Genomic DNA, 15,667 nt, shown 5'->3' on the forward strand with positions numbered 1-15,667 from the left:
AGTGTTAATTTAACACTCAACAGTGTTGTATTTAACACTCAGAGGTGTGGACCCATACAGGGAGTGCAGAATTATTAGGCAAGTTGTATTTTTGAGGAATAATTTTATTATTGAACAACAACCATGTTCTCAATGAACCCAAAAAACTCATTAATATCAAAGCTGAATGTTTTTGGAAGTAGTTTTTAGTTTGTTTTTAGTTTTAGCTGTTTTAGGGGGATATCTGTGTGTGCAGGTGACTATTACTGTGCATAATTATTAGGCAACTTAACAAAAAACAAATATATACCCATTTCAATTATTTATTTTTACCAGTGACACCAATATAACATCTCCACATTCACAAATATACATTTCTGACATTCAAAAACAAAAACAAATCAGCGACCAATATAGCCACCTTTCTTTGCAAGGACACTCAAAAGCCTGCCATCCATGGATTCTGTCAGTGTTTTGATCTGTTCACCATCAACATTGCGTGCAGCAGCAACCACAGCCTCCCAGACACTGTTCAGAGAGGTGTACTGTTTTCCCTCCTTGTAAATCTCACATTTGATGATGGACCACAGGTTCTCAATGGGGTTCAGATCAGGTGAACAAGGAGGCCATGTCATTAGTTCTTCTTCTTTTATACCCTTTCTTGCCAGCCACGCTGTGGAGTACTTGGACGCGTGTGATGGAGCATTGTCCTGCATGAAAATCATGTTTTTCTTGAAGGATGCAGACTTCTTCCTGTACCACTGCTTGAAGAAGGTGTCTTCCAGAAACTGGCAGTAGGACTGGGAGTTGAGCTTGACTCCATCCTCAACCCGAAAAGGCCCCACAAGCTCATCTTTGATGATACCAGCCCAAACCAGTACTCCACCTCCACCTTGCTGGCGTCTGAGTCGGACTGGAGCTCTCTGCCCTTTACCAATCCAGCCACGGGCCCATCCATCTGGCCCATCAAGACTCACTCTCATTTCATCAGTCCATAAAACCTTAGAAAAACCAGTCTTGAGATATTTCTTGGCCCAGTCTTGACGTTTCAGCTTGTGTGTCTTGTTCAGTGGTGGTCGTCTTTCAGCCTTTCTTACCTTGGCCATGTCTCTGAGTATTGCACACCTTGTGCTTTTGGGCACTCCAGTGATGTTGCAGCTCTGAAATATGGCCAAACTGGTGGCAAGTGGCATCTTGGCAGCTGCACGCTTGACTTTTCTCAGTTCATGGGCAGTTATTTTGCGCCTTGGTTTTTCCACACGCTTCTTGCGACCCTGTTGACTATTTTGAATGAAACGCTTGATTGTTCGATGATCACGCTTCAGAAGCTTTGCAATTTTGAGACTGCTGCATCCCTCTGCAAGATATCTCACTATTTTTGACTTTTCTGAGCCCGTCAAGTCCTTCTTTTGACCCATTTTGCCAAAGGAAAGGACGTTGCCTAATAATTATGCACACCTGGTATAGGGTGTTGATGTCATTAGACCACACCCCTTCTCATTACAGAGATGCACATCACCTAATATGCATGAAGAGGATGATGTGGACAAAATACTCATTTGCCTAATAATTCTGCACTCCCTGTATAGACACTCTCTAGTGTTAATTTAACACTGGAGATTTTGCTGTGTAAAGCTCCCCCAAAATAAGGAGAAATATTTTTTCCCCAAAAATTAAAAAGTCATGCAGTAGAGGGTTTTTAAGATACCAGAATAGGGATGATGGAGTAGGTTTAAATTTATTAGATTGATCAGTTTTGCTGAACTATAAAATATTTTGGGTGCAGTGTATTTTTTGCATACGAGTATAACAGAATAACTTTAGTGTTTTGTTTTGTTTTTAAAACTTGAGTATGAACTTATACAAAATGCAGCAAGTTATTTATAAAAAACAGTTTTATTGATTACAAGCTACACTATATCTGATTCATATCGGTATCGGCAGATATCCAAATTTATGATATCGGTATTGGACATAAAAAAGTGGTATCGTGCCATCTCTACATAGTATACAAGAACATCTGTGCAGAGTATGGCCTGGAAGTCCTGAGGTCAAAATGGAACACGAGTGATTCAGAAGAGAACAAAGGTTTTAGTGAAACTGAGGCTTGGGGGTTTGGTGAAAGGTTTGGTGAAACGGAGGCAGAGAGTGGTCGAGAAGGACCAAACTAAGATCCTATGGGATTTTCAGATACTGACAAACTGGTGATGGCTAACCAACCAGACAGTGGTGGACAAGAAGAGGAATCAGAGGAAGATGGCTGTCGTGATAAATGTAGCAATACTGAATGATAGCAACATCAGGGAGAAGGAACACAAGAACCTGGGCTGAAATAAAAAGTCAAGAAGGTGTGGAGGGTGAAGGTAACAGTGGTCCTACTGGTAATCAGAGCACTAGGTACAGTGACCCCAAGCTAAAGGAGTCCCTCCAGCAGATCCCAGGAACAACATCGGAGATCTCTGTCCAGAAGAGCGCGATCCTAGGAACAGCTAAGATACTGTGCAGGACCCTCAAACTCACAGGCCTTTTTAAAAAAAAAATTTTTTTTTACTGGTGGAATGACAAAGTTTTTTCTTTTTTTTTAATGGAATAGTAACAGTGAGCATTTTTGTAGTGTCCCATGTTTGCTTATTTTTTAAAATGCATTTATTTATCATTTATATATTTGCATGCAGTTGTTTTCAAATGTGTGTTATGTGTTTATGTTATTTCATTTTTATTAATTTATATTTCAGTGCGTTGAAACCTGTGTATTTTTATGTCAGGTCCTTTATTGGTCACTGCCACGTGCCAGGCAATTATCAAAGTTTCTTTATTTTCCTGCTCATATTCTTAATTTTTGTGAAATGCTTTGTTTTATTTTGTCAGTAAAATTGGCTTTTGCTTCTGTGTGATGAGTGCAAAAAAAGAATGAAAAGACACTCAAAATAACCAAATTGACTTCTGCTTGGTAATAACTACCTGTCTCCACTCGTATCTCTATTTTGCTGTAATGTTCACTTTCCCTACTACCACCAGTTGGAGGCTTTCTACTCCATCTTCACCACAGAGCAACAAGACCATGTTAAGTCGGTGGAGTATCTGCGCAGCAACTTCAGGCCCATCCAGAGCTTAGATAACCGGCACGTCTTCAAGTCTGCAGTAAAAGATGCCTGGTTGCCTGACCTAAATGACAGCGGCAGCAACCCGTATGGCACAGAGGCTTCCAAAGGTAGGATGTTCACACTTTAAGTATTAATTTTTTGGTTTTTTTTATATTACCTATTCCAGAGGTGGGAGCAAGTCATTGTTTTGCAAGTCTCAAGTAAGTCTCAAGTCTTTATCCTCAAGTCTCAAGTCAAGTCTCAAGTAATGTCAGGCAAGTCAGAGTCGAGTCTCAAGTCACTGGTGTAAAAGTCCGAGTAAAGTCACAAGTCTGAAATTTTGAATTTCAAGTCTTTTCGAGTCTTTAAAAAAAAAACGAAAAAAGAAGGTTGCAGTTATGCTAAATGTAAATATTGGACCATGTAATTTTTAAATCTGTGTTTTTCTCAACACATGACAAAATAGTGAACTTGCAGCTCAATTAAACTTAGCTCCAAGAATAATTTTCACCGACAGTTCTGAGATAAGCTGCATGTTATTCTTGGATGCGGTTGTAGGACCGGTGTTGTGCCAAAAAGTGATTGTCTGCCAAAAACTGATTTCCGGTATTTGCCAAAATTGATTGCTTGTATTTAAAGTGCTATAAGTAACTTGTTGGGCTATAATATATGAAACAGATGTCAAATGCATCCCTCATGGATGACATATAGTCATCTTGAGCCACAAACAACATCCGTGTAACAAGGTAGAAGCCACAATCAGTTTTTGGCAGTGACTTTTATATAACCTTTATTTTTGCAGTTAAAAACAATCTCATTAACATTAAAAATGTCTTTTGTAAGAGTAAGTTGGCCAAGAGGACAGCAGAAATGCAGCAAATATTCCAATAGTTCTTTAAAAATATTTTAAGTAGGGATAAGGGACCGGATTGGTTATAATGTAAGTACAATAACACAGAGTTGTGAAGATACTTGAAAAACTGATAATTTTTTAATTCTATATATAACCCCTTTGTAAACCCTGTTCACCGAAGTCTATTTACGAACATACATAAAGATATTACACGGAAAAAAATACACGGAAACATTGGAAATCAGTTTTTGGCAGACAATCACTTTTTGGCACAACACCGGCTTTGAAATCGCATGACAAAAATATCATACACATTAAAAAAAACTGCATCACCAACGTAGCCTGGACAACATTTGCTAGTTAGATGAAGTCAGCTATCTCATCGTAGCATGTTTATTTGCATATTTATAATCATACGGTTCTTGGAGTGAGCGCATACACTCATGAAGTTTAGTAACTTCAGGTCACTGCAACAAGCCCAGGTACAGTTTACCGACGGATGGGTACAGGACCTTGAAATGCACCGTGTAGAACGAAAGACCATCGTACGTATCATACGTTTACCAGTCTCACAAATCGTCTTCATAAATACACATTCGTTAACCGTTTATTAATAGGACCTTTGAGCTCAACGGTAATTAATTAGTAGTAGAAATAATTTCTGGTACGCGTTACAGAAATGTAGCAGTGACAATAATACTGTATGCTGTAATCGTACTGGGCAATTAGTGATACATAAAAACTGTTTTATCCTGTGAATAAAAGTATATGTTTTTGTCAATGTACCATGGTAATAACAGAAGCGAAACGCAACATTGTGTCAGGACAATTCACTATTTATGCACAATAAACACAATAAACAAAGGAGCATAGCGCGACAATTTCTGTTCAGTGCCAGACTTGCTTGTAACCTATATCACCAATTATGTTAAGAAAAATGACGCATTAACTACAACAGCAGACTGACCTTTGTGGAAATGCTTGGAGCAGACTAACCTGTGAGCTGGAGGGTTCTGGGACGTTATATTTGGTCTTTGAATGGCTGCAATCCAGTCGCGTCTTTGTTACTTCGGAAACATGGCTCAAACAATTTCTCTTCAACGACATAATCCGATATCAACCGATCTCTTTACCCGTCGGCTTTCCGTGGCTGTCATGTGACCGGCTATTGCAGTTAATAGTACAACGGCTTCTTGACATTTTTGTGTTTCTTTTTATCGCTGTATAACTGATTTTAATTGAAAGCCTGCGTGCGCTAGTACCTCTTGCCACGAGTTCCCAGAATCCTTTGCGGTTCTACCCCTGAATGACGTCACATTTTCAATCTACATGTACATCTAATATACATGTTAAATTTTATATTTGGGGTGAAATATCAAGTCTTTTCAAGTAAACCGGTTCAAGTCCAATTCAAGTCCCAGGTCATTGGTGTAAAAGTCCAAGTCAAGTCACAAGTCTTAGAACGTTTTTTCAAGTCAAATCTAAAGTCATAAAATTAATGACTCGAGTCTGACTCGAGTCCAAGTCATGTGACTCGAGTCCACACCTCTGACCTATTCATATTCATTGACTTAATTTATATAAAAGGAGGTATTGGTATTTACATCTGTAGTTTCAATCTATGCTTGGATCAAAGTAAGGGAAAATGCTACTTTGGGTCAGGTACTTGTACTAGCTTAAACAGCTACATTTCCCTCGCTGCTATGAACTGAGCTGAAATGAGCTGAGAGTCCAAAGTGCAGAGAACTAATCTGAAGAAATAAAAAGTGAAATCCCAGGCAGAGCAGCTCAATCTTATTGCTTTTAAGCCAAGTGGAGCAGACTGAGGCTTGGTTTGATGACACTGAGGCATGTGGACAAGGTGATAAACTTTCAGTGTTCTACTTTTACAATAATTAATTGATTAAAGCATTTCTTATGGCATTGTATCCAGCTGTAGGCAAATAAAAAATGTAGACAATATCCTGTTTTGTTTCACAGTGAGTGATCTGTTTTAGCATAGCTACTGTAACTCAACCAATTCCCCAAAATAAGTTGTAATTTTTTTTCAATGTTCAATCTAATGTCTTAACTTTGTAACTATTTAGTTTTTGCAGGATAGAGTCAAAATGACACATCCTGGTGGTTCTAGGGTTGTTTAAAATGTTGGCATTGACCCTCTGTTAGTGCTTGGTTCTATCACTTGGTCTCCCAGGTGATCTATACAGAATTCCTAATCTGCTAAAATATATCCTCACATCATTCTTCCATGGTAATGATTCTTAATGTTAATAAACGAAGTATATGTACAGATTGTCTTTTCTTTTTGTGTGCTTTTGGATTATCTGTCTTTTTAGTACTAATTCTGTTAACTCTCCTAACATAAGGCAGTGGGAGGCACACTGGCCAACCTCCCACTCTCACCTCATTACCAGTCAAAGAATGCTACAACGTGTGCAGAGTTTGTGTATGCATGCTGTGTGTTTGTGAATGTGCTTGTTTTTCTCTGTGGACTTATAAGTCTGCATGTGAGGCCTAGCATCTGTTCACTGTCATCTCTCCCTAAAGAGTTTGTCCCCAACCTTCCTTCAGGCACTGTTCCATATGGTCCGCAAGGAAAGTATATATGCTAGACATGCACAAACCCACTCTTCCACATACGCGTGTGTGTGTGTGTGTTTTCCTGGCACATTATGCTTGCTCGTGTAGGATGTCCTTGAGTGCTACTATGAGACATTTTCTGTATGCAAAGAAGAAATGCAGATCAGGAGGAGGGAAGACGGCTGGATGGAAGTGTGTAGAATTACAGTTAAAATGAAAATAACAGGTACAGCTGTCTAAACCGCTTCTTAATGCAAATATCTAATCACCCAGTTACATGGCAGCAATTCAGTATATTTAGGAAGGAAGAACATGGTTTGAATTACAGTAGAAAGTATTAACTAAGCATTAGAATGGAGAAAAATCCGATCTAAGTGACTTTGAATGTGTCAGAGTATTGTATGAGTATTTTGGAAACTGGTGATCTACTGGTAGGGATGGGTACCGGTGTCCGGTGCCATGATGGCACCGGTTCTGACATAAACGGTAGTAACCAGACCGAAAAGCAGCGCACATTTCGGTGCTTTATTTCGGTGCTGTTTTTTCCTGAGCTGTGATACACTTCTAGCCAATCATTTTACGTTTCCGAGGATAGTAGGCGGGTCCAGGTACGTACGTTCTTTTAGAGCAGAGCTACAGATTAAAAATGTCCAAGGCGAAGCGGTCAAAAGTCTGGCTGTACTTCACAGCAAAAGATGCAAACTCAGCAGCCTGCAACAAGTGCTTTAAGCTGATACTGTGATACTGTCAAAGGAGGTAACACCTCAAATCCGATGAAACACCTGGCGACGCATAGCGTTTTTTTTAAAAGCCGAGAAATGCGCTGTATTTAATAGCTTGCTGCGAGACCTCACACTGAGCACATCTACTGCGGGTGGGTTGCCTGTTATCAGACCCGGAGTTAGCAACATCCCCAAAAACCCGAAGAGGAGAGGCCCCTAGCCCTGCCAGTGTAGCAGAAATGATGAGGATGATGATGCAGCAGCAGCCGTTCTTCTCTGCGTGAGTAGCTTAATGTTGTTCGTGTGTAATTTACGTTGAGTAGGCTAACCACGTTATTACATTAATGCATGTAAGGTGAACTAGCAAACACCGTCGTAGTTACATGCGGCTGTCTTCTTGTTTGATGGCAGATACTCCCTTCACCCTGGCCAAAAAGGCTAAAATGACCAAAGAAAAAGTGGAAAACAGCTAAACATGAGAGGTTTTTGGACAAAGTTTGTGTTTTTTCCATTGTTTAAGCACTGCTTCCAGCCAAGAGTGATACCATATATGTCCCATAGCTGCAGAAAAGGCTAACATTGTTATCTTTTTACAAAAAACCAGCTGAACATGAGAGGTTTTTGGACCAATTTTGTGTTCTCCATTCTTTAAGCACCGGTTTGAGCACCATTTGAGCACCGGCACCGTTTCAAAAGTACCGATTTGGCACCGGTATCGGATAAAACCTAAACGATACCCATCCCTATCTACTGGGATTTCTCACACAACCATCTTGAGGCTCTTTATAGCAGGTGATTTTAAAGAGAAAATATTCAGTGACTGGTACTTCAATTTGATCAATGACGGGGGAAAGAAACTCCTTTTTAATAGGAGTTTTTCTGCTATTCTAACTCTGGCAGAACCATGCCCAGTTAGGGGCAGCCATCCACTGTGATAACTGGGGGTAAAGAGAAAGATAAGAGCAGAGAAAGACAGGTTAAAAGGCAAACTATAAGAAAGTGAGCCAGAGTTTATTAATTGTTAATAATTAAATGTAGTAGTAGTGTATAACCTAGAGATGAAACCATACCACTTTTTTATGTCTGATACTAATATCATAAATTTGGATATCTGCCGATATGAATCCGATAGTCTATTATAATCAATAAAACTGTTGTTTTTTTTGTTTTTGTTTTTTAATGTCTTGCTGCATTTTGTATTTGTACTCAAGTTTAAAAAAACAAAACACTAAAGCTATTCTGTTATACCTGGATGCAAAAAGTACACTGCACCCAAAATATTTTATTGTTCAGCAATACTGATCTTTTTATTTAAGCTGTTAGCAGAACTTTAAATCTAAAATTTAAATTTAAAATGCAATTTTATGCAGATTTCAAAAACAAAAAATAGAAGTGCAATATAATAATAATAATAATAATAATAATAATAATACATTTTATTTGAGGGCACCTTTCAAAAACCCAAGGTCATCTTACAAAAGAACAACATTAATAAAAGGAGCAATAGTCATAAAATACATAAAATAAGTTAAAATTGCAAAGCAGAGCTTGACAACAGATAAAATCAGCACTAAAGCGAATAAGCCAGTTTAAACAGATGTGTTTTGAGCTGTGACTTAAATATGGAAAGAGAGTCAATATTTCTTAGTGCAGGAGGAAGAGAGTCCCAGAGCGAGGAGCAGAGCGACTGAAAGCTCTGCTCCCCACAGTGATGAGACGTGAGGATGGAACAGTAAGATGAACAGCAGATGAGGATCTGAGAGGGCAGGAAACCGTGTTGATCTGGAGCAGCTCACACAAATATGAAGGAGCAGATTTATGGACACACTTGTACGTGAGAAGTACGATTTTAAAGTTTATCCTGGTTTCTACGGGCAACCATGAAGCTGCTGAAGAACTGTTGTAATATGAGCTCTTGACAGAGTAGGAGTTACGACCCGAGCTGCAGAGTTTTGGAGAAGTTGGAGTTTATGAAGGGACCTTTTAAGGAGACCAAATAAGAGGGAATTGCAGTAATCAATGCGGGACGTAATAAGACTATGGACAAGGACGGCAGCAGCATGGGGAGGAAGGAAGGGGCGGAGTCGGTTAATATTACGCAAGAGGAAGTAAGCAGACCGGGTTATGGAATTAATGTGAGACTGGAATGAAAGAGTATTATCAAGTATGACACCCAAACTCTTACCCTGAGGGGAGGGAAGGGTGGGAGAACGTTCAATGTTAATAGAAAAACTGTGGGATTTGGTTAAGATAGATGGTGTACCAACAAGTAAAACTTCAGTTTTATTACTGTTTAGTTTGAGAAAATTGGAGTAGAACCAGGATCTAATCTCAATAAGACAGTCTGAGAAGGAGGAAGGTGGGAGGGATGAACTGGGTTTAGAAGAAAGGTAGAGCTGGGTGTCATCGGCATAACAGTGAAAATTTATATTATATTTTCAGAACATATGACCAAGAAGGAGCATGTAAATAATTAATAAAAGAGGCCCTAATACTGAACCCTGGGGCACACCAGCAGAAACAGGACAGACTTGAAGACTGGGATTTAAATTGCATAAACTGAGTGCGGTCTGAGAGATATGAGGTGAACCAGGCAAAGGGGGTGTGACTAATGCCAATGGAAGCTAAACGGTTCAGGAGAATATTGTGAGAAATGGTATCAAACGCCGCACTAAGATCAAGAAGGATGAGGATGGATAGGAGACCAGAATCAGCTGCCATCAGAAGGTCACTGGTAATCCTTAACAGAGCAGTTTCTGTTCTATTACAGATTATGGTTATTGAGGTGTAAGTGAAGCTGGGAGGCGACAACTAGGGGAGATTTACGGAGCCCCCCAGGGGACATGGGAGAAAAAAATATTAGGGAGGAAAAAAAAAAATTAGGGAGAAAAAAAAAATTTGGGAGAAAAAAAAAATTAAGACGGACTTTTGCGAGATCTCGCAAAAGTATTGCATATTTGAAAAAGAGCTCCGACGTTTTTGGAGATCTGACACCCACTAGCTCGAAGCTAACGGGAGGTCGAGACCTACTACAGCCGGGAGGAACACCGCTCTCCCGGCACATCGTGCCTCGACCTCCCGCACTTTTGCGAGCGCTCGCAATACTTATTGCGAGATCTCGCAATACTTTTGCGAGATCTCGCAAAAGTTTTAGCCGCATTCTTCGGAGGCCGCCAGCTCGAAGCCGACCGGGAGGTCGAGGCACGATGTGCCGGGAAAGCGGTGTTCCTCCCGGCTGTAGTAGGTCTCGACCGCCCGTTAGCTTCGAGCTAGTGGCTTCGAGCTAGTGGTCGCCAGCTCGAAGCCGACCGGGAGGTCGAGGCACGATGTGCATGCAAACTCCACACAGAAAGGCCCCGGCCTGATGGTGGAATTGAACTCAGGACCTTCTTGCTGTGAGGCAACAGTGCTAACCACCGTGCTGCATATAATAATAATAATAATAATAATAATAATAATAATAATAATAATAATAATGGATTGGATTTATATAGCGCTTTACAATACCACTATTCATTCACTCTCACATTCATACACTGGTGGAAGCAGCTACAGTTGTAGCCACAGCTGCCCTGGGGCAGACTGACAGAAGCGAGGCTGCCATATCGCGGCCTCGCTAATACATTGTTTTCATGGATGCCTGGATGTTAAACTTCATAGTTACACCTGGTAAAGTACCAATGCTGATCGTTTTATTAAAGATGAAAGAATTTAGACAGTTTTTAACTCTCAGTGATGCTGCAGTGTTTGTTTGACTTTGGGACCTGAAGGGGATCTGAAGAGGATTGAGTTTTGGACCCAGATTACTCCCAGATTTACGAGCACAAAGACAGGTTAAAAGGCAAACTGTAAGAAAGGGAGCCAGAGTTTATTAATTGTTAATAATAACGACAAATACAGCAATAACGACGGCCCGCTTGCATGTTCTACAAAAAACTGTGCTTTGCTGTGTATCTGACAGACAAACACCAACCAGTGAAGTTGCACCATTTTTAAAAACTAATTCTGGTTCATCCGTTTCACTCAACAATCCGCTTTCCCCCTTCTCGTTCTCCGTTGCCGCCGTGCTTTTTCGGCCGTGTGCATATGAAAACAAAGGCACTGCGCATGCGCGTTTTACCCATATTCTATCGCGATATTTCATTTTCTTATCGTTGCCTAACATTGTACCGGTATTACCGTGAACGGTATATGGCCCAGCCCTACACAAAAGTAAAAAGTTGCCAAAGCAAGTAAGAATTAAATAATCTGGAGCATGTACAAACTGATATTAATCTTTAATAGGGCTTTCAAAATTGAGAGCAGAGAAAACAACTCCTGTATAATGTCATCCGCTATCTTTGTTTAATTGGTCACATGACTGCATCACGTAACTAAAATGCAATCATCATTTTTGAAAGTCTGCATTTTCAAGTGTCCACACTGCGATGGGACAGCTCAGTTCTGAAATGTATGCGCTTTCGAGAGTGTTTTCAAAACACTGCATTTTCCTTGAGCAAAAACGTCGTCTCAGTGTGGACAGGAGGCCAAAACTGAGAGAAAACGATGTGTTTTCAAACGAAAACGCATTAGTGTGGACGTAGCCTGAGAGACACAGTCAAATGCCTTCTCCAAATCCACAAAATACATGCAGACTGGTTGGGCAAACTCCCAAACACCCTAGTTCAAACAAGGTGACAGCAGTAGCAACGGCATTATTCTGCAATAGTTGTGACAGTAGCCGAAGTAGTGTTTTCCCTATACATTTTAACTTAAATATAACAGCATTGCTTAAGACTTTAAGCTGGGATATTGTGAGTTGGGTTTTGAACCACTTACTTTAAGCATTTTCCTCTCACAGGGAGAGCAGATAGTGATGCTCGGTTGATTCATTTGTATACTTTTGTGTTGTACATCCCCAACTACTAGTGCCACACTCGAAGTGTGTACATGTGGACATAAATCATTGGAGGTTGACACACAACTCTTGCACTCAGATGTAACTAGGCTTGGCTTGTAGTTGTGGGAACGTAAATGCATGGCATTCCTATACCGATGATGTCCCAATATGACACTTTTATATGATATAAACATTTATACTGGTAGTGTCACGGACAATATAATAGGGCAGTGAGCTGAACTCTCTTATTTTCTAGAGTTACTCTGATGAGCTGTGTTAGGTAGATTCGGGAATATCTACACACTCACAGCATGTGGATTGTTTGTATGGACTCTCGTGCTCACTGTACTCTCTGTAAACTGCCACTGTGGTTCCTGACACCTCAGCCACTTCACACCTCCTCCACTCACCCTGCTCACTACTCCCCACCCCCAACCACATCACCCAGTACACATCCAGATGGATCCAGCCTTTCTCTCTCAACCATACGGGTTAGGAAGGAACTGAAGAGGATTAAAGCCAAGAAGGCAGCGGGCCCAAATGGCATCAGCTCAAGGGTTGTCAGGTCCTGTGCAGATCAGCTGGGTGGGGCGATGGAGCACATCTCGTGTTGTACCAGTGCCAAAGACTCCACATCCCAAGGACATCAACAGCTACAGGCTGATGGCTCTGACATCCCATCTTTTTTTTTTTTTTTTTTTTTTTTTTTGGCCTGTCCCGTTTGGCTCTTTTGCCATCAGAATTGTTGTCTAAAGGCAAAGAAAGATGCCCAACGGATTTACTTTACCAAACTGACCATCCCAGCCTTGCCGTAATGGTCCATTTGATTCACCTTTTATTGTTTATTTTATTTTCACTTACTGAATACGGGACAGACTTGACTGGGGGAAAGAAGGGGAGAAAGAAAGAGGGAAAGAGAAACAGCTGAGAAGAGGGACGGGGGAGAAGGGCAAAAGACAAAAACCAACAGAACGGGCAGAGAAAAAAAAATGCATATATCAATCACCTGGATCACCTGCTGAGAAAGAAAAAAGAAAGCAAGCAGAAGAGAACAAGAGTAATAGAATAAACAACATCACAATGATATATGGGAATATGACAGTAAATACTAAATGTTAAACATTATTGTGCAGCACATAAGATCAACAGAACACAGTGTGCTTTGAGGTAGGAGCCAAAAAGGGTGTAGTTTGTGGGTGTGATCACCCGTGTGTACACCTGTGAGCATGGACGCGCTTGTTTTTTAAAAGGTTCCTTCATGTAATAATCTGCTAGAGGGTGTGGGGGGGCCACAGCCCCGTCCTCCAGGGCATGAAGCAGGTGTGGAGGAGATCAAAACTCCAGACATCCAGAGGCCCCCAGAACACAAGAGACCAAGGAAGACCAACAGAGGGGCAGCTGCGCCACTGTCCCGGAAAGAGCTGAGGAGAGTCCCAGATGAGGGCTCACTCAGCAGCCGCGGAGCAGAAGCCAGGGGGGGTTGCAGTGACGCGCCCGTGAGCTCCGCCGGCAGCCAGCTGCGCCTGAGTGACCGAGCCCCAGGCCGGTCACTCAGGCTGACATCCCATCTGATGAAGACCTTGGAGTGGCTTGTCCTGGCACAGCTTCGCCCCCTGGTGAGCTCATCACTGGACCCACTTCAGTTTGCCTACCAGCCTGGCATCGGAGCGCATGGTGCCGTCATTCACCTCCTATATCGTTCCCTCTCTCACCTAGAGACCGCTGGCAGCACTGTGAGAATCATGTTCTTTGATTTCTCCAGTCTCCTTTAACACCATTCTTCCCACAGTTCTGAAGGATAAACTGTAGAACTCAGGAGTGGACCACCACCTCACTACCTCCCACTGGAGACATGTTCTCTGGAGTGACGAATCGCGCTTCTCTGTCTTGCAATCTGGTGCATGAGTTTGGGTTTCCAGGAGAACGATACTTGTCTGACTGCAGTATGATGTGGGGGTGTTTTTCAGGAGTTCAGCTCAGCTCATTTGTTCGACTAAAATGAATTATTAATGCTTCAGCATACAGAGATATTCTGCTCCCAAGTTTGTGCAAACGGTTTGGAGATGGCTGGTTTATGGAGTAACGAGAAAGTAATATAACATGTTTCTTTTAAGAAAAATGAGTAAAGTGTTATACAGGGTGGGCCATTTATATAGATACACCGTAATAACATGGGAATGGTTGGTGATATTAAAGTCCTGTTTGTGGCACAAAACAGGACTTTAATATCCTGTTTGCCCCCTCACATATACCTAGTATATGTGAGGGGGCAAACTCCTCAAGATGGGTGGTGACCATGGTGGCCATTTAGAAGTCGGCCATCTTGGATACAACTTTTGTTTTTTCAATAGGAAGAGGGCCATGTGACACATCAGACTTATTGGTAATGTCACAAGAAAAACAATGGTTTCAGGTCTGAAGCACAAACGGAAGCCTAGTTATTTATATACTTGCTCTCTACGTCACACCACACTTTAAGTTTCGATCAAACAGCCTAGTTGGTTTCACTTTCTTCTGCAATTACCATGCTTCTGCAAAAGCATGCAGTTTCCTGTCAGCCTACAACCTAGTTTTACACTGAAGTCTGGGACTCTCATAAAACACACTAATCAGCATTCAGATTATATATTTTATTTCCTAACACTAGGCTCCAGGGATTCAGGGGGAAAAAGCTCACCTTCAACAGATGGTAAAACCTGTGGTTGGTATCCAAGGGAGGACAAACTGACATGAGAGAACTTTTGACAGGGCAATGAGATGAACAGCTTTGGGAAATTGATCTTTTATGTTAAGTATTACCATATTGCCAGAAGAGGGTGGAAAACCAGTGACAAAAGTGCAATCTGGGACCAAGGGTGACAAAGAGTTGGGGAAGGTCTGAACAAACTTGCATAAGGAGAGCTGGAAGACTCTTCTTGTGCACAGACAGAGACTGCAGAGACGTATTCGTGGACATTGTTAATCAAGGCAGGTCACTGGAACAAACGTTGAATGAAGGTTATAACACAGTTGATTACAGGCTGGCAGGTGAATTTGGTGGTGTGTGCCCAGACAGCAGAAGGGATATAGAGGCAACCCTGTAGATTTTTCATGGGGTCTGGTTTGGTCTGTTAAGCTTGTGGATGGCAGATTCAATCACCCATGTGAGGACGCCAATGATAAATGAGGAAAAGAGGAAGACTGATTCTGCTGGCAGAGGTGGAGAATTTCCTGGAGAGTGTCTGGTTTGATATTCCTAAACAGTATGAAAAATAGGGCCCATCTGACTTGTTAGGCATTGAACCGGTTAGCTGACTGGAGCTAGGCCAGGTTTTTGTGACCTGTCTGATGAAGGGACCACCCCCTCCAGCCAGTGCCTCCACCCTTCAAGAGCGATCTTGATGGCAGCAACTCTTGGTCTCCTACATCATAGTTGCGCTCTGCAGGGGTAAGATGACGATAAAAGACAAGAATGCATTTTACTTTCTTGCTGCCAAGAGAGTACAACTCCCATGCTGGAGTTAGAGGCATCCACTTCCATGATGAACTGGCAGGAAAGATCAGGTTGAGATAGAATGGGAGCTGCGGCAAA

The 15,667-nt window shown here is 41.5% G+C and overlaps 1 protein-coding gene across 3 annotated transcripts in view; it reads left to right on the forward strand.

The window, feature by feature from the left end:
• LOC146708743 (receptor-type tyrosine-protein phosphatase gamma-like) overlaps positions 1-15,667 on the forward strand; it is a 372,141-nt gene that overhangs the window by 277,360 nt on the left and 79,114 nt on the right. For all 3 annotated transcript variants that reach the window (XM_085455573.1, XM_085455574.1, XM_085455575.1), the window contains exon 8: positions 2,998-3,190. In XM_085455573.1, the coding sequence (XP_085311699.1) occupies positions 2,998-3,190 (193 nt within the window). The remainder of the gene's footprint in view (positions 1-2,997; positions 3,191-15,667) is intronic.

Source organism: Copadichromis virginalis, linkage group LG5, assembly GCF_057382275.1.
Source record: "Copadichromis virginalis isolate Kocher_CV1m ecotype Utaka linkage group LG5, C_Virginalis_male_GT1.1, whole genome shotgun sequence".
Taxonomy (NCBI): domain Eukaryota; kingdom Metazoa; phylum Chordata; class Actinopteri; order Cichliformes; family Cichlidae; genus Copadichromis; species Copadichromis virginalis.